At 43.4% G+C, this 23,264-nt stretch overlaps 1 protein-coding gene across 4 annotated transcripts in view; it reads right to left on the bottom strand.

Moving 5' to 3' along the window:
* The window catches only part of PEAK1 (pseudopodium enriched atypical kinase 1), a 180,483-nt gene that overhangs the window by 116,680 nt on the left and 40,539 nt on the right, over positions 1-23,264 (bottom strand). For all 4 annotated transcript variants that reach the window (XM_036349813.1, XM_036349832.1, XM_036349805.1 and 1 more), the window contains exon 2: positions 13,861-17,068. In XM_036349813.1, the coding sequence (XP_036205706.1) occupies positions 13,861-16,988 (3,128 nt within the window). In that variant the 5' untranslated portion in view covers positions 16,989-17,068. The remainder of the gene's footprint in view (positions 1-13,860; positions 17,069-23,264) is intronic.

Below are 23,264 nucleotides of genomic sequence, written 5' to 3'. Positions count from 1 at the left end.
GAAAAATTCAAAATCATGTATTTGCAAAGATACATGCACACCTATGTTGATTGCAGCATTATTCACGGTGGCCAAGACATGGAAACAACCAAAGTGTTCTGTGATAGAGGACTGGATAAAGAAGAGGTGGTACAGGAGAACCAAGATGGCAGCATAGGTAAACACCTGTACTTGCTGCCTCTCACAACCACATCAAAATTACAACTAAAAGACAGAACAACTATCATCCAGAACCACAGGAAAGCTGGCTGAGTGGAAGTACTACAACCAGAGAGGTAAACAAGAAAGCGCATAGAGACTGGTAGGAGGTGCGAAGGTGCGGAATAGGCAGGGGTGCAGTGGGAACCAGGTAGATAGGAGCTGGGGGGGGCGGGTAGAGGAACATCTGTAATAATCTGAATAAAGATTAAAAAAAAAAAAGAGGTGGTACATATACACAATGGAATACTACTCAGCCATAAGAAAGGATGAAATACTGCCATCTGCAACAACATGGATGGACCCTGATAACATTATGCTAAGTGAAATAAGACAGTCAAAACACTAAGAACTATATGTTTTCACTTATATGTGGGATATAAAACTGCAATTGGTGAACACATACAACAGTGTGATGGTTGCCAGAGGGAAGTGGGTTGGGAGAGAAGAGGGCCCTAATATATGGTGACAGGAGATTTTACTTCAGGTGTTAGGCACACGGTGCAATATACATATCTTGTAACATAGAAACCCACACCTGACACCTATGTTTATGTTGACCAATGTCACCCCAATAAATTTAATTAGAAATATAATTTTAATTGATTTTAGAGAGAGGAAGGGGGGGGAGAGAGAAACATCAATTTATAGTTCCACTTATTTATGTATTCATTGGCTGATTTTTGTATGTGCCCAGACTAGGGAATCAAACCTGCAACTTTGGCTTATTGGGATGATTGATGCTCTAACCAACTGAGCTACCCAGCCAGGACCATATTCATTACCTTTTCCAGTCACCTGTCCTGCTTCTGTTTGCCATACTCATTTCTGTGACCTTGCATATGTTATTCTTTTTGCCTACAATATCTTTTCCAACCAGCTGGCAGAATCCTGTTTGCCTTTTAATATCTGGTTTGCAGTTCATTTCTGAGAAGTCTCCTTTAAGCTGATTTCATCACCATTTTTTATGCTTTTGTACCACTCAACACATGCATTATTTTAGCACTTATCCTATTGAGGGCAGAGGGGTTACTAACATTTTAAAGCACCTAATATATGCTCGACCCTGTACTAATCTTTTGCATGTTTTCTCATTATATCCTCTAATTAATTCTATGTGATAAGTGTGCTGGCTGCATATCTGGCACTTTGGCCAGATGGTGCGCGCTGTGCTGTCTGTTCCTAAAACACATTGATAGGAAGGTACTGACATCAGGCCAGGCCTTGAGATATGGTCTCATGGTCCCTTCTCAATATGCTGTACTCTCTGTTCCTAAAACACATAGATAGGAAGGTACTGATACTATACTGTGTCGGGAACTAAGGTTTTGTAACTTTGTGGTTTTTGCAAATAAAAATGCTGTAATTCCTATAGTCTGTCCTGCAGTTCAGCCTCTGCTTTGGCAGGGCGCTGTAACTGTAGTTGCTGGCCAGCTTAATAAAGACTCCTAAATTTTTATCTGAGTCCTGGTGGTTATCTCCGCGGGTCACCCCATTACATTTGGAGGCCCCCAGCGAGATCCACAGAAGCCGAGTTGCCAGTGGACACCCCAGACGCCCCAGGCGAGGGCACTCCAGTCTCCGTCCCGGGTCCCAGGGAGGCAGAGTGTTTTCCTCCCAAAACTGCAATTCGAAAACAATGAGCCACCTGGACCTCCATTGGGGAGGTAAGAATCTGGCATCTGTCTGTGGAATGTTCCCTTTAGGACTCAAAAGAGGGCTGGACACAGCGGAACCTCGGAGTCCGACCACCCGACGCGATGGCATCTGGGGGTCCTGGACTGGGCACCCTTAGGTTGCATTTGTCTGGTTTGTTTTGTCTTTGTTCTTTGTTGTCTTTGTCTTGGTCAAAATGGGTTAGGGTCAGTCGTCTATGTCGACCCCCTACCAGTCTGGCCCACTCCGAGTGAGTGGAAGGGGAGCTTGATCACCTCCCAGGAAGCCACAGAGCTCCCTTACAGTCAGGAATTGGAAATTAGTTAGGAATTGGGTGGATTGTTTAAACTCTGAGTGAATGTCTGGTGAAAGTGTGTGAGTATGGAGGGAGAGGGCCTGCCCTCTCCTCTCCTTTGTGTGGCTCCATGACTTTGGTTACGGGGTCGGAGTGGGCCCCAACCTGCGGTTCCGAGATTCGTCATATGGCATAATGGTGACTCACCCCCATGTGGAGGTGACCAGGCCCGGGGTTTATACCCGTGCACCTTGGCTAAGACGAATCTAAGCTCCCAAGGAACGCAGCCAGGCAGGCATCTGAGTGAGGATCTGTGAAAACAGATCACCCCCCTCCCTTGTCTGTCTCTCGCCACCAATCATCATGGGGTAGGGACAAAGTAAACCCACTATTCTCAATTGCATGTTGAAAATTTTAAAAAGGGATTCGATTGAGGAATTATGAGTGAACAGCTGTTTGTTTGTGTGGGACTAGCCAATTTGCTACCGAGAAGGGGGGAATGGATGCAGTCTTAACTCCTCCAGGAGGCTCTCACCAAGAACTTGGTTGAGAATTCTGTTCTGGGACATGGGTGCCAGGAGTGCCCCCATGCTCATCTGGGGAGTTAGGCATTGTTTCATTTATCTGCTCAGCTCCAGTCTGGGCTAGTCTACTGAGAGAGTGTGAGAATGGGTGTTTGTCTGTCTTGGCTGCTCATTAACTGGTCTGTGTGAAGTGAGAGCTACTTTGATTTATTCTGCATTTCTGTTGATTTGTCTGGCTAAACGTTTGGGCTGGACCCGTAATTGTCTGCAAAAGTCTCTAGCAGCTGCGAGATTTATTTTTCTCAGAGTCTTTTGCTCACTATTACAGAGGGGATCAGCCCCTCTGTCTATCAGTTGCTTTTATCTGAGTTGTAAATTCGCTATATTAAATTAAAATTTTGAAGTTCTGGGGTAGATTTAAAGGCTAAAACAAAGGCTGGCTAGGTTCCAAGAGTGCTTGGTTCTGAGACTGCTTATAAGAAAAGCAAGAGAGAAGTCTTTTCAAGTTAATTATTTACTTAGCAAATTAACAAAGTAGTAAATTTCAAAGAACTTGTTATTTATAATTTTCTTATCTCTTTGGTGGACAGAGACTTCTGGGGGGGGGGGGGGGCAGGGCTTACAGCTCCGCAGGGTGGAGAGATTTACTGGCCCTGACCCTGCCTGTGACATCACAGTCCAACATGAGCTACCTGAAGAGGAACTAAGGCTGAAGTTATTAACTGTCTATGGGCCCCGTTAACCCTGGTTGTGTATTTTGTTTGACTTGCCTTTTTCAGTTATCCTCATAGAGGACATAACCTGGTCTTTCCCTTTCTCCCTCATTCTGATTCTGACAGCATCTGTAACTGGATTAAAGATCTTTTCTTTCAGGAGACCCTCCAGGCTTTCAGTCTGCAAGAAATCTCCCTATACTCCCTTATCCTCATCTGCTATCTTTCCAGGCTGACTAAGAGTCATTTTTCTCCACAGGTCAGATCTCAGCCTCTGGGAGGGAGGACTACTATAGCAGTAATCTGTGGTTTTCTCTGAAACTCCCACTGTTTAAAGGGAGACAAACAATTGGACTGGGGGATTGGTTGGAGAGATCAAGAGTAGTAAGAGAGGATTTAAGATCCTCTAAGAGTAAAAAGGAAAAGTCTAGGAGGGAAAGCAGCTAAGGACAGAGTAAGTGATTAATGCAGAAAAGGAGGGGGGGGGCGTCGTCAGTGGGGAGAGCAGGGAGAGATAGTATTTGTTGATTTTTACTTATCTGAACTATGCTGGACTCAAGGCCGCAAGCTAATACTAAGCACAACAAGTTTTTCTCTGCCCCGTTTTGTTCTCTTTAACCCTTCCAATACTAAATCATACTTATACAATATACTTGAAATTACATAAGGAAGGAAGCACCTGTTCTTAGTAATCTAAGAAATACTGGCTGTTTACTTAATAGTAATTATTAAAGGATTGAGGTTTCTAAGAATAAAGAATTCTAGTACATTAAAAAAAAACTAAACTGCCAGGAGCCAAGCAGAAGAGAAACGGAGCTGAAGTCCACAGCCACCCTGGTGATTTAGAACTGGTTGCTAGGCAGACTCAGCCCCTGAGAGCCAGGACAAAGAAGCGGGGCTGGATGCCCGAGCTGCCTGCAGTGGCCCTAAAAAAGCAGCAGCAGCGAGAAAAGTGGGGAACAGCAGAAATTTGCCTGACATAGAGCTGCCCTGCTGCTGCCCAGTGAGTGATAAGTGTTTTACAACAAGCAATACAAGACTGGGGCCTTTGGTTTTCTGGCTACAGCAGTTAAAACAGAAGCCAGTGACTGCTACTAGCCTTCCTGCAGCCCCAGGAATAGAGCAGCGAGCCCGGGATCTATGAAAGCTGAAGACAGAGCTAGCAAAAGCTCCCTGTTTGCAAATGTACTGAAAGGATCAGTACCTGTTGCTGCTGGAAGAGGAAGGTCTGATATCCCAGTGCACTCCCTTGGAAGAGGACTGGTTGCTGCTCTGCCACAAAGGGGACTGGTAGGAAGATAAGGATAGCGGGGCCCTGTAACTAATAAACAGGGTTAACAAAAGGGCAAAGAAAAGGGCACTTTCCCTGGACCTGGGAGCCATCAGGACTTTGAAATTCTCCAAGAGAGGAGGAGTCTGACTCAGAGACTGGCCAAGACCCCTTGGGTTAGGAGGACCAGAAGCTGCATATTGAACTTGTAGATTGCAGTTTGCTAGGCAGAGGTCTAAACCCAGTTGTATAGGGGTTAAGCTGCTTGTATACAGCAAAACAACTTTTTCCTGTACCAGAATACATTTTAAGCAAATTGGACAGACTGTGTTTGTGGCTAGAAAGAAGAACTCGCCGCAATGCACAGCCCTGACAGTGGCCTGCAGAAAACTGTATAATAGACTTAGATGATGCCTGTGTCTTCATGGACATAGCTCCAGAGAGACAAGGACAATTTTGCCTTATGTAGGAAAGTCAAGAATAGACTTTAGTCACCTCCCTAAGATGTTTGTATAGCCCTACCATATGTCATGTTTAGCAGCAGAAGATTTAGCTGCCTGAAGTGGCCATAGTGCCAATATTATGTTTCATTGTATTAATATGTTAGATTAACCTCAATTCTCTTACAGATTTGAATGCAGTTGTCAAAAGGGCAGGTGCCCAACTGGACAAGGGAGAGTACCCATCAGGTTTTGGTCTCTATTGAGAGACAGTTGGCAGCCTGTATACTGTCTTGCAGGTCTGTATGACCATGCCCATGTCAGGGGTGGCACAAACCTCAACTGTAGGAAACTGGGGAAGGCCTGTTTGGAACAGAGGGAAGTAGTAAAGTGGTGAGTACTAGCCCTCTGTTACAGGAATTACAGACCCTGTGAGGTCCTATGACATGTGAGACCCTGTAAAGACATAAAGCTCCCTTAGTCCTTTCCCAGAGGACAAGTCAAATAAGGGGAGCCCTACTACAGAGACAGCTGTGACTATCTATTTGACTATAGACACATTGTAAATTTTTTCTTGCCATTTGAAGACAGTTATATTACTCTGAAGAGTCCATGAAAAGGACTGACAAGGAAAATCAGAAGATCTTAAAGCGGGTCAGTATATTTTTCTCCTTATATAATTCCTCTGAAATTTGGCAATGCTTAATAAATCATGGCAATACATTTCTTTGCATATATTCAATAAGACTGGTTCCTAATAATGGTTTTATTAACCAAAAACTTTGACTGGAGTATCATGTTTTAAAGAGACCAGTCTGGACTCTGAAGACTTGAAGCCAATAAGAGTGCCACGGGAAAAGCCTGGTATCCTGCGTGGGAGCCCTGAAGATGGCTGGCGCTGGAGCATCAGGCCAATGTCCTACCATCACTGGTGGTTCGTCAGAGTAGAAAGGGAGCAATAAGGACGCCTCTGCATACCTGTAGAACCCCCACGCACTCTGGGCTGCAATGAGTAGGAGGGCTACTGAGATGGGCCTTAAGGCCTAGGACATGGTCCCAGGTAGAGCCACTGCAGGTGAGGAATTCGTCTAACTCAGTAGATACTGCAGGCAGGCCTGATGGCAGCTAGATGGCTTAGCTTCCTAGCCCTATGGGGCACATTAAGATTCAATCATAAAATTCCAGCAAAGGTAGTCGGTTACCATTCTTGTTGTGTTTATGCAAACAATCAGGCCAAACTGAATACAGTAAATAAATTAGTATTTTAATAAACAGAGGGATAATTTTAAGGAGAAAAACTCTATTTCAATAGAGGTTATTAAAACTGAAATGTTTTCTTTCCCTTCCACCAGACCATTTGTTACAGTTTGTCTCTGCCAGATCACAAGCCCACCTCCTTCTGTGCCCAGGCCTCATCGTCCCTCTGACAGACAGCAAGGATCTCTTGGCTCTGAGAGAAAGCTCCGTCCCTCCTCAGCACGAAGCAGTTACAGAAGAAAATTCAACGTCCATTTTCCCTGAAAGAATTCAGAGCCAGGATCCTTGAGGTAACATAGTAGGCAATTAGACAGACATGAGCAGAGCAAGGACGATGGGCCAATTGGCACTGTCAGATATAACTAAGTAGGTATGTAAGACAAGGGGACTCCCCAGAAGCAAGAGAGAACCAGTTTGCAGACAAAACAGCCAAAGAGACTAAAAAAAGACCAGTAGGTCCACTTGAAGTACTGGTAGCAGTACCACCCCGGAATCGACAGCCAAACCCTGTTTACACCTCAGAAGAAAAGGAAACAGCCACAAAATTACATGCAAAAGGGACTTCCCAGGGATGGCTACTATTACCAGATGGAAAGCCTTTTGTTCCAGAGGCTTTGGGCTGAATCATCGCCTCCCAGACACACCAAAGTATTCACCTGGGAAGAACCAAACTAGCTGAACTCCTGGGAAGGGAATACTATAACCCTGGATATAGACAGAAGGTGCTAAATTTGTGCCCAGTCCTTACAGGCACTCCAGACCAGCTCAGCGGCTGTGCACCAAATCGCCCCAGCAGCTCATCAGGAAGCCCACGTGCCCAACCCAAACAGCCCACCTGTGTGTGCCCCTGGTGATTTGGTCTGGGTGAAGCGACACGATCCAGGTCCTCTTGAGCCTTGGTGGGAAGGGCCTTTCCAGGTCATCCTAAGCACCCCAACTGCTGTCAAAGTCGGGGGAAAGAAGCGCTGGATTCACCACACACAAATCAAGAAGGCTGAAGACGCATCGGGACAACAGACTGTAGACCCTGTCTCATCCTCCTTTATGCCTCCTGGTTTTGGCAAGCGGGAATCCCCACCAAGCCCCAGTTTACTCCTGGGAGGTCACCTGCATGATGGACAGTAAAATCATTGGGAAGGCCACCACCTCAGGGCCCCCGAAGCTACATACTGACTTTTGCAAAATATTTGGGAAAGAATGGAACCGCCCCCTCACCATAAGGGGATCTGGGATATTAGGGGGAAACGCTGCGTATATATCTACACAGACATATGGGTATGGAAGCCTTAACCTTGAACAAGACCTATGGTGAACCCAGCACTATGTCTGCCACCGAGAAGGGCCCCTGGAGTGTGGGGGTAAAGATGACTTTTACTGTGCCTCTTAGGACTGTAAAACCTTAGGACCATGGAAGACTATTCCGACAGTGAGGCTTGGGGCACCCACTACCAACAAATCCCTACAGAAGGCTGGCAGGAAGCAGAATCAATGATTTGATTCCCAATAAGACCAGTAGGGAATGTGCTGGGCTGCATATCTGGCACTTTGGCCAAATGGGGCGCGCTGTGCTGTCTGTTTCTAAAACACATCGATAGGAAGGTACTGACATCAGGCCAGGCCTTGAGATATGGTCTCATGGCCCCTTCTCAATATGCTGTACTCTCTGTTCCTAAAACACATAGATAGGAAGGTACTGATACTATACTGTGTTGGGAATTAAGGTTTTGTAACTTTGTGGTTTTTGCAAATAAAAATGCTGTAATTCCTGTAGTCTGTGCTGCAGTTCAGCCTCTGCTTTGGCAGGGCGCTGTAACTGTAGTCGCTGGCCAGCTTAATAAAGACTCCTAAATTTTTATCTGAGTCCTGGTGGTTATCTCCGCGAGTCACCCCATTACAATAAGTATCATTATAGCCACTGTACACGGAAGGACCTGACAGGACAGCTGAAGTCATATGCAATATTTCAGCAGTGTGATAATTTGTCTCCCATTTGTCCCTATGGCACTATTAAAATATTCAATTTATGTTGACTGAACAGTCAAATAAATGAACTTAGTGATAATCTCCTCCCATAATGAAAGGCTCTACATAGTCATCTTTCAAAGCCTAGGGTCTGGCCTTCAGTAGAGTACTTTTATTTCCTTTTATATAGTTTGAATTTGGAATCTTCATTTACTATAAAGAAAAACTTGTATTTTCATTTCTTCCAGCAGTGTGTTTCCAGGCATGGGATGGTTACATTGCAGTCAAGCCAGAAACATAAATGTTGAAATTTGATAGTAATGCTTTTCCTCTGAAAGTTGCTTCAAGTAAATGAGGTCATTATTGTAAAGGCAAATTGTATATATTTCTCAATATGAGTATTCATGTTTAAACATTTTAAAAATTAATAAAAACTACTTCATACTACCTTTTATTCTTAGTCTGGGATATGATAAAATGTGAAAATTCCAATGTGCCTCTAAGAAAAGCTTAATACCTCAAAATTCTTTTATTTATACTACTAGAGGCCCGGTGCATGACATTCGTGCACTGGGGGGTGTGGGGGTCTCTCAGCCCAACCTGCACCCTCTCCAATATGGGAGCCCTCAGGGGAGCCCTCTCCAATCCAGGAGTTTCTGTCTGTCTTTGCAATCATATGAACAAATTGTCTGAGGCCCCAACTCAGTTTGGTTTATTGCTCACAGAATAATAGAGGCATTTTTTTCTTCTTTGCTTCATTGGTAGAGATTTCCTGGAAGTTTTAGGATATCTTCCCTGTAATTTTTCCTAGACACTCTAATTTTACTTATGTCTCTCACCTTTGCTTTTCTCCATCCCCCACTGCAACAGTAACTTGCTCCAGGCTCACTTTGCTCTAGCGTCTAGGACAGCCATGGGCAAACTACGGCCCGCGGGCCGGATCCAGCCCGTTTGAAATGAATAAAACTAAAAAAAAAAAAAAAAAAAAGACCGTACCCTTTTATGTAATGACTAGAGGCCCAGTGCACAAAAATTTGTGCACTCGGGGGGGAGAGGGGGTCCCTCAGCCCGGACTGTGCCCTCTCGAAGTCTGGGGCCCCTCGGGAGATAACGACCTGCTGGCTTAGGCCTGTTCCCGGGTGGCAGAGGGCAGGCCCAATCCCTAGGTGCAGCCCCTGGTCGGGCTCAGAGCAGGGCTGATTGGGGAGTTGGGGCGCCGCCCCCTGTCATGCACAGAGCAGGGTGGATCTGGAGGTTGCAATGCCACCCCTAGTCATGCTCAGGGTAGGGCCAATTGGGGGGTTGGGGCATCGCCCCCTGTCACACTCAAGGCAGGGTCGATAGGGAAGTTGCGGCGCCACCCCCTGTCACGCACAGAGCAGGGCCAATCAGGGGGTTGGGGCGCTGCCCTCTGTCATGCACAGAGCAGGGCCCATCAGGGGGGTTGGGGCTCTGTACCCTGTCACACACAGAGCAGGGCCAATCAGGGGGTTGGGGCGCTGCCCCCTCTCATGCACAGAGCAGGGCCCATCACAGGGGTTGGGGCTCCGTACCCTGTCACACACAGAGCAGGGTTGATCAGGGGGTTGGGGAGCTCCCCGTCACGCACAGAGCAGGGCCGATCAGGGGAGTTGTCATGCAGGGCCCATCAGGGGGGTTGCGGCTCCACCCCCTGTCACACACAGAGCAGGGCTGATCAGGGGGTTGAGGAGCTCCCCACTGTCACTTACAGAGCAGGGCCCATCATGGGGGTTGGGGCACCGCCCCCCATCACACACAGAGCAGGGCGGATCAGGGGGTTGGGGCGCCGCCCTCTATCACCCACAGAGCAGGGCCAATCAGGGGGTTGGGACGCCGCCACTGTCACTCTCAGGGCAGGGCCGATGGGGAGGTTATGGCTCTACCCTGTCACACACAGAGCAGAGCCCATGGGGGGGGGGGTGGGGTTGGGGCGCCGCCCTCTATCACCCACAGAGCAGGGCTGATCAGGGGGTTGGGGCGCTGCACCCTGTCACACACAGGTCACACACAGAGCCGCAGGGCGATCAGGGCGTTTGGGTGCTGCCCCCTGTCACGCTGATCCCGGCGCCGGGAGGCATGTTACCCTTTTACTATATAGAATAGAGGCCTGGTGCATGGGTGGGGGCTGGCTGGTTTGCCCTGAAGGGTGTCCTGGATCAGGGTGGGGGTCCCCACTGGGGTGCCTGGCCAGTCTGGCTGAGGGGCTGAGGGCCGTTTTCAGGCTGATGAGTGACTGAAGCTCCCAACCACTCTTTTTTTTCTTTTTTTTAATTCTGGGCCAGCTTTAGCTCTGAGGCCTCGGCTGCTGAAAACAGGTTTCTGGCCTTTGTTTACCGTCTGTATCTGATACAATGTTGCGGTCCGGCTGGCTGAAGTCCAGCTGAGTAAAGCAGGTTTCTGGGTTTTTTTTAGCTTCTATATTTGCAACATAGTTGCTTAGGGTTGCAGCTGAGAGGCCGGCAAGTCTGGCGGGGAACGTTGGAGTCCTCCGTCACTGAAGCAAGCAAGCCTCCCTGTTCGCATCAGCTGCCTGACTGCCGGCCGCCATCTTGGCTGACAGTTAATTTACATATTGCCCTGATTAGCCAATGGGAAGGGTAGCGGTCGTACGCCAATTACCATCTTTCTCTTTTATTAGATAGGATGTTTACTTTGAATTTATATTAGTTCACACAAACACTCCATCCATGCTTTTGTTCCGGCCCTCCGGTCCAGTTTAAGAACCCATTGTGGCACTTGAGTCAAAAAGTTTGCCCACCCTTGGTCTAGGAGATCCGTCAGCCACCAGAATTACGATTTTCAGCATTCCTGGTGCTCCCCGTGATCTTGGTTTTCCCTTCCTGCTCTGACTGTGTCCCATGGCCTCCCACTCTGCCAAGTCCTCCAAGTTGCCTGCTCTCCGTCTCTGCTCTCCATCTGGCGGCTTGGGGAGCCAATTTCCCTAAGCTGCTCCACTCTCTGCTGGCTCTCCCACTCTGCTCTCTGCCTAGTGCCTGTGTATACAAATTAACTTGTCATCTTTGTTGGGTTAATTTGCATACTCTGTCCTGATTGGCTGGTGAGCGTAGTGGAAGGACAGTCAATTTACATGTTTATCTTTTATTACATAGGATAGCACATATATTTAGAATGGTGGTAAGGTCAATGGTTCAAAAAGTGTGGCCCCGGGACCAGCAGCATCAGCATCAGTATCACTTAAAAACTTGTTAGAAATGCAAATGATAAGGATCTACCTCAGACCTACTGAGTCAGTCTATGGGGGTAGGAGCAAAGCAATCTGTGTTTTAACAGCACTCCAGTTATTATATTGTAGGAATAATCTGGAGAACAAAAGGGGCAAACCAAATGCACCATTTGGATTCATGGATGTTACCTATAAAGAACTGATAAATTTTGGAAGAAAGGGTCCATTTATAATCAAATCTGTGAAAATATAAACTTTAGAGTAAGGGGTCTGCTATATTAAGGGCATCGGACACCCTCTAGACCAGTGGTTCTCATTCTGTGGGTCGCAACCCCTTTGGGGGTTGAACGACCCTTTCACAGGGTCACCTAAGACCATCAGAAAACACATATATATTTACATATTGTTTTTGTGATTAATCATTATGCTTTAATTATGTTCAATTTGTAACAATGAAATTTGGGGTCACCACAACATGAGGAATTGTATTAAAGGGTAACGGCATTAGGAAGGTTGAGAACCACTGCCCTAGACCATATACAGTGACATGTAGTCGAAGTAGAGTTTCATTTCACAGAGAGAGGCCAAATCCCTGACTCTGCCTTCCAGGATGCAGATAAATACACCACAGACATACTTAATGAGGAGCAAAGCCTGCAAGAATTATCTGCCATTCCCTCAAAGGTAACTCCAAACACGTGCTGTTAAAATTGCTTATTTTCTAAGGAAAATACTAACTTACAATATATGCATTTTATTACTACTGAAGTACAACATTCTATCACCCACTTTCAACCATCGATGACAAGACTATTCTTTCTAGGAATACATTTATAACCACTATTTTACTTGCTTTGTTATTACATGGAGTTAAAGAAAATAGGAAAATTTCTAGCATTTTGACAACTAATTGTCGTAAGTATTTGAGATACATGAAAAACTTATTTTAGTAAAGAATATATACAAAACTTCCTGGCATTTTGCTAGAAAAAGTGAAGGCATTAACCGTTTACCTCATTTTTATTTATACTATTCTAAAGCAAAGCTGATGAGAGAAACTACCCTATCATCAGGTTGCTGTATTTGCCAGAGAAAAGACCAAACCTAGGAGAGAATTTTTTCTATAAGTCAAGGGGGAGGAACACTCAGAATCAGATGAATGGAATACTCAGGTCATATCTTTGATTTTATTGAGATGTACAGTTGAAACCTATACTCCAATAAATTCAATTAAACAAGAAATATATTGTATACTGTGGATACATCTATACACAGGCATATACGTGCACCCATTCTTATTAGAGAATATATTAAAATTATTTCTAACTTGCAAAAAAAATAATAAAAAGAACAGGGGATATAGGAAATCATCTGTTTACTACAAATGTGGTATAACTATCTCTTGTTTTTATTGTTAGGTAATTTTGCTCACAATATAAGTGAGAAAGAAAAAAAAAACTAAGTTCTTAAACATGAATGTTTATTTGAATGATTACAAGTAAAAATATAAATATTTTGTTTGATCTTGTGTTCATTAACAATGCATCATTATTGGATGATTCAGACTTTAGAGGAAGTCAAATCAGGGTTTGAATTCTGACTGACAACTACTAGCTATATGAATTTGACCAATTATTAACTTCCTAGTGTTTCCTCATCTGAAGAGTACAACTAATTTGTAGGGCTGTTATAAGTATTTGAGATAAATATTTGGGATATGCCTTAGACAGAGTAGATGATCATTAAACAGTTATTAAAATATGAAAGAAAATTAATGCCTAGAGAATTGATGTGGGTATATAACCTGCCCAACTGAATTGAAGATTATAACTTTGGGTCTCAGTATCAATAACTAACTTCTGTTTCACGTACATGTTAAATAACTATGAGTTGCAACACTCCCTTCCATAACACTCACAGAGACAGCAATAAAACACACACACAAATAACATACTGCATATAGAGATAACACTTGGGAGAGGGAAAAAACAATACCACCTTTTATTCACTTAATCCTGTTTCTTCCTCATACTATCATAGCACTTCAAAGTAACATATTTATTGCTACTAAGGTATTACAGATTTGCTTTTCTATGTTAAAGCCTCTCTGTAGTCACCGAATGTAATAGGCTACTTTAACTAAATATCCTGGGCCATAAACCTTGTTCAATAAGAGCACTTTAATAATATTCTAATCTTGGAATGCAGTTATAAAGATTGATGGCCCCTATATGCTACTTAAAAACAAAAATGGCTCTTATGCAATCTTAAAGATATAAAAAATTTAGCATTTGAAAACATGTAAATAATTTCCACATTCTGCTAGTGTATTTTACGTACCTGAGAATTTTTTTAGGAATCTGTGATGGAGAAGAATGACTCCTTTTCTTCTTCTCCTCTGAGACCTGTAGTAACTCATCCTGTGTTCCACCCTTCTCCATGATTGCTGACTGGTCTGCTCGGGCCTTACTTTGATTTACATTGGGCTGGCCTTTGGCAGGGTCACACCTGTACATGAAGATGATGGCTGGCTTCTCACTGGACTCTCCTTTTGCCTCTGTGAACCAGTGTTGGTGCTGAACTGGAGGAGGGGGCAGCATGTGGATGACTGTGCCATCCAGACCCACCAGTTTCCCTTTCTCTTGTTCTTTCTCTTTGTTGTCCTCATCTGTTTTCCAACGACGGAAGAAACTTTTAAATGATATCCAGCGTTTAGGTTTTGCATCAGCTGCCCGCCTGCTGCCTTCAGAGTGCAAAACGGATTCAGCTTCTGTTGACCTGGTAGGGCTGGTTGGCTTGGTCCAGTTGGTGAAATGCTTCTGCAAAAGGTTACTTGCGTGGTAAGGGGAGGACGTAGAACGTGGTGGAGGAAAAGGAGGTGATGGCTCACTCTGGGGGTTAATCACTAACTTGGAGGGAGAGGTTGTGACTTGCTTTGCCAGTGTATCTTTTTGTACTTTAGTGTTAAGATTTTCTGTGGTCTGAGGTGCTTCATGCTCACCACTGGAATGAGATGGAAAGAGAGATTTCGGCCTGACTGGTGTACTTTTAGCAACATCAACCTCTGGAGGAATTGCATAAAGCTCTTCCACACTGCAAGTTTTAAGGCCTGACTGGGACATTTCTGGAGGGGACTGTGGGGGTTGGATAGAAGCCACAATTTGAGAAAGCACTATGCTTGCTTTCTCCTTGTTGCTGCTGCCACTCCCTACCATCTGAGACTCCTGAGTGCCTTCTGTTCTGGCAACAGGTTCTTGAGTGGTTCTCTGGCTCTTAGTTGGGGAGCTGTGGTTGGAACTACAGCTTCTCTGTGGGAAAGACAGACCTTTGTTAAGACAGCTGTTAAACTCCTGGACTTTCTGAGCCACTGAGCCCCTTTTACATTCTGTGCTATTTGAAAGCCCTTTAGCTTGGGGACAATCAGTGGGGTTGCCAGTGGTATCATCAGACACTTTGCTTGAAGTTTCTATTTCTTCATAAGTATGGCTTATCATACTTGTGTTTTTTTCCTTCACTGAAAGTTCTCCACTTGTTCCAAGAAAACTTTTATAGATGGCTAGATTGTCATATGCATTTGGATTAATTACAATGGGAACTTTGATAGCATTTTTGGAACTCCGAGCATAAGTTGGCTCGTCGTGAATGATAATTGGAAAAGGGGGCATACCAGCATTGTTATAACTATTAAATTTTATTTCAGACAAATTAGGTGACTTAACAGGGATGGTTTTAGAGGAAACATTTGCAGCAATGGGCGAAGTAGGTGCTGATTTGTGACAGTTTTTCCTTGGAGGGACATTTGGCCCAGTTCCGCCACTAATTAATTCCACCTTAGGTATCTTTTGTCGTGGACTGGTACTGGATGTCCATACTTCCTGGTATCGAATTGCACTGGATTTTTGAAAATGGGCACTTATTTGTCCTGATGTTGATATAGGTGATGTCACTGGAGAGTTTGGAGTAGAAGATGAGCTTTTTGTCTTGGAACTGTTAACAGGGCCCTCGAGGTGCTCACTAACCATCGCTGCTGACACATCTACAACAGTATATGGCTTGCACAACGGCTGCTCAAGGTTCACTATGCGGTAGGGCTTTGCTTGCTCTTGTACAGGAATGAGGTTTATGATTACTTCTTGCCCAGCAGTATCTGTAGAGGCTTTTCTTTCTTGATTCTCAGTTTGTACAGCAATCTTGCCATCTTTCTCTTCTAATCGGAGAGCAAGGACTGCTTTGTGTGTCTCTGGAATTTTTTCTGAGATTTTGGATACTTGAGATGAATCCTCTTGATTGTTACCAGAGAGACTTTCATAATTGGGCTCACTTTCCTTCATGTCCTTAGAATATCCTGGGGTACCAGGAGATATTCCCCCATTACAGATCTTCTGGGATAAACTACTGGCTGTCTCAGAATGTGATTCTTCTGTTAAAGAAGAATCTGGTGATGTGGAGTCAGATGATGCCATGCTCTGAATGCTTCCTGGTCCATAGGAGACCACAGAATTCTCTTCATAACCATTCAGGATCTCATCATAACTGTCATCGTAGTCTACAGCACAGATTCTCTGCAGAGACTTATTTCGCAGAGGGACAGTATTCCATTTTTTGTCCACATAGAATCGAACAGGAGACAAAGTGTTTGCCCTAAAGTTAGCGAATCGAGGTTGCCCTCTCATACGAATCTCCATGGCCAACAGCTCTTCATCACTCTCATCCCAGCTTTCATGCTCCTCTTCCATGTTACTGAAAAGTACATCTTCCTCACACTCCTCTCCACTAGAAAACTCTGGGTAACAGAACTGGCCCCCTTCATTACTGATCACTTCTGTGCTCCCACTCAGAATAACATGCTTGCCCTGAGTATCCTTTATCCCACCCATCATGCAACTTGGTGGAAGCTTTCTTTCCAGTGATCGTTTATAGCAATCATTTATTCTTCCTAAGAATATTTCTTTGGCATTTGTTTCATTTACTCTTATCTGAGGAGTAGTATCCAAGCCTGCTATCTCCTTCAACATTTCAGTTAGTCCATTATTGTTACTTGATATCTTCTTTGCACTGTCATTATTGCCAAAAGGTTTAGAAATATGGCTAACTCCTTCAATATCATCTTCATTATTATTGAGTGGTTTCTGATTCAAGGCCGTCCTGTTTCGGTTCCTCTCTATAATGACAGGTTTGTTCTCACAGGGTCCTTGGATGTTAAGCTCACCATATACACTTTGCCCATCTGCCACCATCATAGTGGGCTTCACAGCTATAGTGGGTTTTTTAGCAACAGGAGGCCGGAAATTTGCAGTGTTCCTGATATGGTGGTTGTTACTGTGATTGGCATTAGTTTTCACATGGCCATGGGTGATGGCTGTCTTCTCAGGGTCAGGAGGGAGCTTGTGCAAGCTTTTAGGTTTAAAGCAATTCTTGCATTCACCAGGTTTCCAAACGTGCTCAGTAAAGGTGTTACAGGCAGACATTTTAGAAAATAGAACTTCACATACAATGCTTCCCTTTCAGTGCATGGCAAAACTTTCAACTGTATCTAGCAGCTCTTGATCTGTAGGGGGAGGAAAAAGAAGAAAATCTGAATGAAAAGGCACTATGAGGCTTTTCATGATGAATAATATGAAAAAATTGGCTCTGGTCCTTAATTAAAAGATTGAGAGGAAAAACTAATGAACTCCTTTTAGCCAATCAGCATTTTGGAAAATTAGTTATTAAACTATAATTTTATACACTCTCATCGAACTATATCTAATCTTTTGTTTGATGTCTCTGTGGCAATGATACTCTGACTTTCTCCTCCAGGAAATGCCTTTCAAACAGCTATCCACCAACATATCTGACACTTCTCAGTCTATTGTGGGTTCCCTTTCTTCTACTGATCCCTTTAACATTTTGGGTATCTCATAGACTCCTCAAACTCAATGCATTAAAAATTAACCCTCTGGCTATCACTTTTCTCAGCTCTAAGAAACTATTCTATACTAGCCAGCCCGCTTCTACCCACAAGGCCACCTTCTTCCTCTGTCTTTTATTCTAGTTCAATTAATGTCATCCACCAAGATAGCTAAACTTCAACCTTCAGATCATTCTTGACACCTCTCCCCTCACTTCTAACACCACATCCTACTAACTCGCTAAATGAGTCTTCCCAATTTCATCTATTACATTTCACTAGAACTTATTCTTGCTAGTACCAAACACTGAGTAGTTACTTTGCCTAGATTCCTGCAATAGGCTGTTACTTATCTTCATGTCTGTAGTCTCACCCCATTCCAATATAACCTCTCTACCCTTGTTAATCAAACTGTGGTCCTCAGTCAAGTAGTACCAGCCTCTACTTGGAGCTTGTTAGGTAGTATCTTAAACCTACTGAACCAAAATCTGCATTTTAATGATATTCTCAGGTGATTTCACTGCTCTATACCACCACTGGATTTAACTTTCTAATATGATCATCTTCTTACCTAGCTTAACTATTCTGTGGCTCACTCTTACCTTCTGCATTGACTACTAAATGTCATGTGCAGACTAGAGTTTGTTAGCTAAATGAGAACCACCTGGGAAACCACCCTAGTCGTATCTAGTCAATCTCTGAGGGATGAGACTGGGAATCTGATTTTTTAAGTAAGTTCTCCAGGCAATTCTGTGTGTCTTGGGACCTCTAGTTATTGGATGAAATACAAGCCCCCTAGATTGTCTTCTTTCTAGTTCTATATCTTAAAAATTAAGTAGTCTTATCAAACTCTAAATCCCATTGGGCTACTTGTTTCTCCTTGGTACTATCAAAGTCACTTAGACATACCTCCATTTACAATCACTTTTAATTGTAACTGTTGTCCTCATTTCAAGAAGTTTTTGAACTTCTTTAAGGCCTAGGCAATATCTTATTCATCTCTATATATCTAGCATAAGGAATTGAATAAATATTGGTCGATTAAAATGCTGGCTTAAAAGTTAATATTTTAAAATGAACCTTGTGGGTCTCTTTCTTTCTTAGGCACCATAGTTGCAGACCTTCCCCTCGGATATCATTAGTCTTACATTTCTACTTTAGATATTATAATAAAGTTGGGAGAAGGTATGCACATGTAAGAACCATTTTAGCTGGAAAATTTAACTTCATTCATGTACAGTAACAGGATCCTTGCTTTGGTCAGATAACTAGGCTTTTTGTCAAGTTTCAGCATGTTTATTAGGAAGGAAAAAATATTTTCTTTAGCAAATATAAACAAAACTAAGTTCCTTGTAAACAATATTCATAGTCCTAACTGGTTTGGCTCAGTGGATAGAGCCTTGGCCTGTGGACCAAAGGGTGCCAGATTCGATTCCAGTCAAGGGCACGTATCTTGGTTGAAGGCTCCTCCCTGGCCCAGGCCCTGGTAGGGGCTTGTGCAGGAGGCAACCAATCGTTGTGTTTCTCTCATAAAAATGTTTCACTCTGTCTTTCCCTCTCTCTTCCACTCTCCCTGAAAATCAATGGAAAAATATCCTTGGGTGAGGATTAATAAAAACGAAACGAAACAAACAATACTCACAAAGTACAAACTTAAAGATCAAAGAATTCCATACAGAGAGCCCAACCACCCAGCCAAATTCTAAGTTCATGATTTGCTGAAGATCATTGAACTGCTCTTTTTAATAAGGTTAAAATATACATATTTCAAGTGTTTGTTTAAAAATTTATTTACTCTTTCAAGTATTCTAAAAGCTATACACCTTAATTGATAAAACCATTTCCTGCTAGTCTAAGACTAGAACATTTTGAATAAGGTGAAGAACAGCATAAAATTAGGATAAACTTAGCCCAGATCATTCAGGGCTTTTAGGCTTTTAAAGATTAGAGTTTATTCTAAGAGCAGTGTGAAGCCACCGAAGGGTTTTAAACTGGGAAACAACATGATAACAATCTGCATTTTAAAAAAGATGGCTCTAACCAAAAAACATGAAATACTTAGGTGTAAATTTAACAACATATGTGCATATTCTAAAATCTATATACAGAAAACTATAGATGATAAAAGATATAAAAAATGTAAATAAATCTAGAGATTTACTTATACCAGTTCTCTTAATATTGTTAAGATGTCAATTGTACCCAAAGTAGATTAAGCATAATTCCAACAAAATTCTGAGCAGGATTTTTTGTACAAATCAATGAGGTGATTCAAAAATTTATATGGAAAGGCAAAGGAACTAGAAGAGCCAAAACAATTTTGGAAAAGAACGAAGTTGAAGATTCAGGTTGCCTGATTTCTATACTTAGCACAAAGCAACAATAATCCTGACAACATGGTGTAGGCCAAGGAGAGAAACATAGAATAGGGAAGTGAGGTAAGCAAATTACAGACCATAAGACAAATCTAGCCTATCTATAACCTGTTTTTGTATGTTCCTAAGATAAGGATGCTTTTAAATTTGTAGATATGGATGAAAAAATAAAAATAATAATCTTTAGTGACAAGTAAAAATTATAAGAAATTCAAATTTCAGTACCCATAAATAAATCACGATTGGAACATATCTAGACTCATTTATTTACATTGTCCATAGCAAACTTTATGCCACAGTAAAGAGTTGAATAGCTATGACAGACTCTATGTGGCTCTCTCATCACTTTGCAGTGCTTTTCAGCACTCTACAAATTGCAGCATTTTCACTGCTACATGTATCACCTTTGTGAAAAGATATTTTTCAAAGATAAAAAGATGTAAAACTTTTTTATAAATATGCATTACTAGATGAACCATTTGTATTAAATTTTGATGAGAAGAAACACTAATTTTGAAACCCTATTAAGCAAAATGTTATCCCCACTAATCCCATGCTTCTTATTAGTAGACCTGTGTTACAAAATTGTACTCAATTATTATATTTGTAATTGAATGTATTGGGATGACATCCTATCTAATAAAAGAGAAACATGGTAATTAGCGTACGACTGCTACCCTTCCCACTGGCTAATCAGGGCAATGTGCAAATTAACTGCCAGCCAAGATGGCGGCTGGCAGCCAGGCAGCTTGAAACTAACATGAGGCTTCCTTGCTTCAGTGATGGAGGAAACCAACGTTCCCCGCCTGCCGCTGCAGGCCTCTGAGCTGCAACTCTAAGCAACTATGTACCAAATATAGAAGCTAAACAAAACCCCAGAAACCTGCTTTAGTCTGCCGGGCTTCAGCCAGCAGGATCACAACATTGTAAGCAAAGGCCAGAAACCTACTTTCAGTAGCGGAGGACTAAGAGCTGGAGCCAAGCCTCAAAGCTAAAGCTGGTCCAGAATAAAAAAAGAAAAAGAAAAAAAGGAGCGGTTGGGAGCTTCAGTCACCCCCGCCTGAAAACAGTCCTCAGCCCCTCACCCAGACTGGCCAGGCACTCCAGTGGGGACCCACACCCTGGAGGGTGTGTGAACAGCTGCAAACAGCCATCATCCCCTCACTCAGGCTGGCCAGGCACCCCAGTGGGGACCCCCACCCTGAAGGATGTGTGACCAGCTGCAAACAGCCATCATCCCCTCACCCAGGCTGGCCAGGCACCCCAGTGGGGACCCCCACTCTGATCCAGGACACCCTTAAGGGCAAACCAGCCGGCACCCACCCGTGCACCAGGCCTCTACCCTATATAGTAAAAGGGTAATATGCCTCCCAGCACCGGGATCAGCAGAGCCGCAAGGCCTCCCGGCACCAGGATCAGCGTGACAGGGGGCAGCGCCCAAAGCCCCTGATCGCCCTGCGGCTCTGTGTGTGACAGGGGGCGGGGCCACAACCTCCCTATCCGCCCTGCTCTGTTCATGACAGGGGAAGGTGCCCCAACCCCCTGATCAGCCCTGCTCTGTGCCTGATAGGGGGAGTTCCCCAACCCCCTGATTGCCCTGCAGCTCTGTGTGTGACAGGGTGTGGCGCCCCAACCCCCTGATTGGCCCTGCTCTGTGTGTGACAGGGTACAGAGCCCAAATCCCCCGATGGGCCCTGCCCTGTGAGTGACAGGGGCCGTGCCCCAACCCCGATGGGCCCTGCTCTGTGCGTGACAGGGGGTGGCGCCGCAAACTCCCCATCAACCCTGCCTTGAGTGTGACAGGGGGCGGTGCCCCAACCCCCCAATCGGCCCTACCCTGAGCGTGACTGAAGGTGGCATCACAACCTCCCAATCGCCCTGCTCTGTGCATGACAGGGGCCAGTGCCCCAACTCCCCAATAGGCCCTGCTCTGAGCCCGACCAGGGGCTGCACCTAGGGATTGGGCCTGCCCTCTGCCACCCGGGAGCAGGCCTAAGCCAGCAGGTCGTTATCTCCCGAGGGGTCCTAGACTGCGAGAGGGCACAGGCTGGACTGAGGGACCCCCCTTTCCCCCAAGTGCACAAATTTTTGTGCACCGGGCCTCTAGTTGGTTAATAAAATTACACAGGTTTCATCTATACAATTCTACAATGCATCATCTGTATATTGTATTGCACGTTTATCAATTATATTTTAAATTCTGTCAAAATATTCATGGAAATTTATTTTTTCTCTTGTTATACAAGTATCTACATAATATCTTGGATTTTGCCTTTTGACCTACAAAACCTAAAGTATTTACTATCTGGTGCTTCTCAGAAAAAGTTTGTTAATACATGACATAGATCACAGCAGATACAGAACAGAATATAGTCCAGAAATAGACCCATGCAAATACAGGTTACTAATTTTTGACAAAGGCGAAAAGAATATTCTTTTTAATAAATTTGCTAGAACAACTAGATATCCATAAGCAACAAAATTATCTTGATCTCACATCCCACGAACAAAAATAACTCAAAATGGATCACAGATCTAAGGATAAAATGGAAAGCTTTAAACTGTTAGAACAGGAGAGAATCTTTGTAACCATGGTTAGGCAGAGTTCTTAGATACAACACGAAAAGACTGATCCATGAAAGAATAAATTACACTTCATCAAAATGAAAAAAAAAAAAATGTTGGCTCTGATGTACTGATAAATGAATAAGACAAGCCACAGACAAGGAGAATTTTTTTTTTTTTTTTGCAAAGTATGTATCTAACTTTGTATTCATAATATATAAAAAACGTTAAAAATCCAACAAAAATAAATCAAATAAAAAATACACAAAAGAGTTAAGTATGCACTTCACAAAAGATATATGGATCTCAATGAACATGTGAAAGATGCTAAATATCATAAGTCATATGGGAATGTACATGAAACTACAATGAGCTACCACTATACATGTATTACAATGGTTAAAATAAATAAAATAAGATAAAACTGGTGCTAGGGAGAATGTGGAATAATTGAAACTCTCATATAGTACTAGTGGGAGTGTAAATGGATCAGCCACTGTAAAGAAAGTTTGCTAGTTTCTTATAAAGTTAATTATAAACTTTCCATGGAACCTAGCAATCTAACTCCTATCTATTCCCCAAGACAAATGGAAACAATCTACATATTGTATGGTAGTGGTGATATGGCTTCCTACTTTTGTCAAAACTCAGAACTGTACACTAAATAAAAGGAGATTTTTACTATATACAAATCAAACCTCAATAAATCTGTCCCAAAAAATAAAGGACAGCTCTGGCTACTGTATGAAAACAAACGCAAAGAACAGGCCCCAGGAGGCCAGGAGACTGTTTAAAGAGCTGTTGTGGGCAAAAGAAGATATGACAAGGATCTGGATTAGGATTTGGCACCAGAGAAAGAGAGAAAACTAAATACAGGAATAACTGCATTTAGAGCAAGGTTTTAGGTATATATA

Source organism: Myotis myotis, unplaced genomic scaffold (assembly GCF_014108235.1).
Source record: "Myotis myotis isolate mMyoMyo1 unplaced genomic scaffold, mMyoMyo1.p scaffold_m19_p_1, whole genome shotgun sequence".
Classification (NCBI taxonomy): domain Eukaryota; kingdom Metazoa; phylum Chordata; class Mammalia; order Chiroptera; family Vespertilionidae; genus Myotis; species Myotis myotis.
The sequence above is the reverse complement of the archived record's forward strand: the minus strand, read 5'-3'. Positions and strand labels throughout refer to the sequence as shown.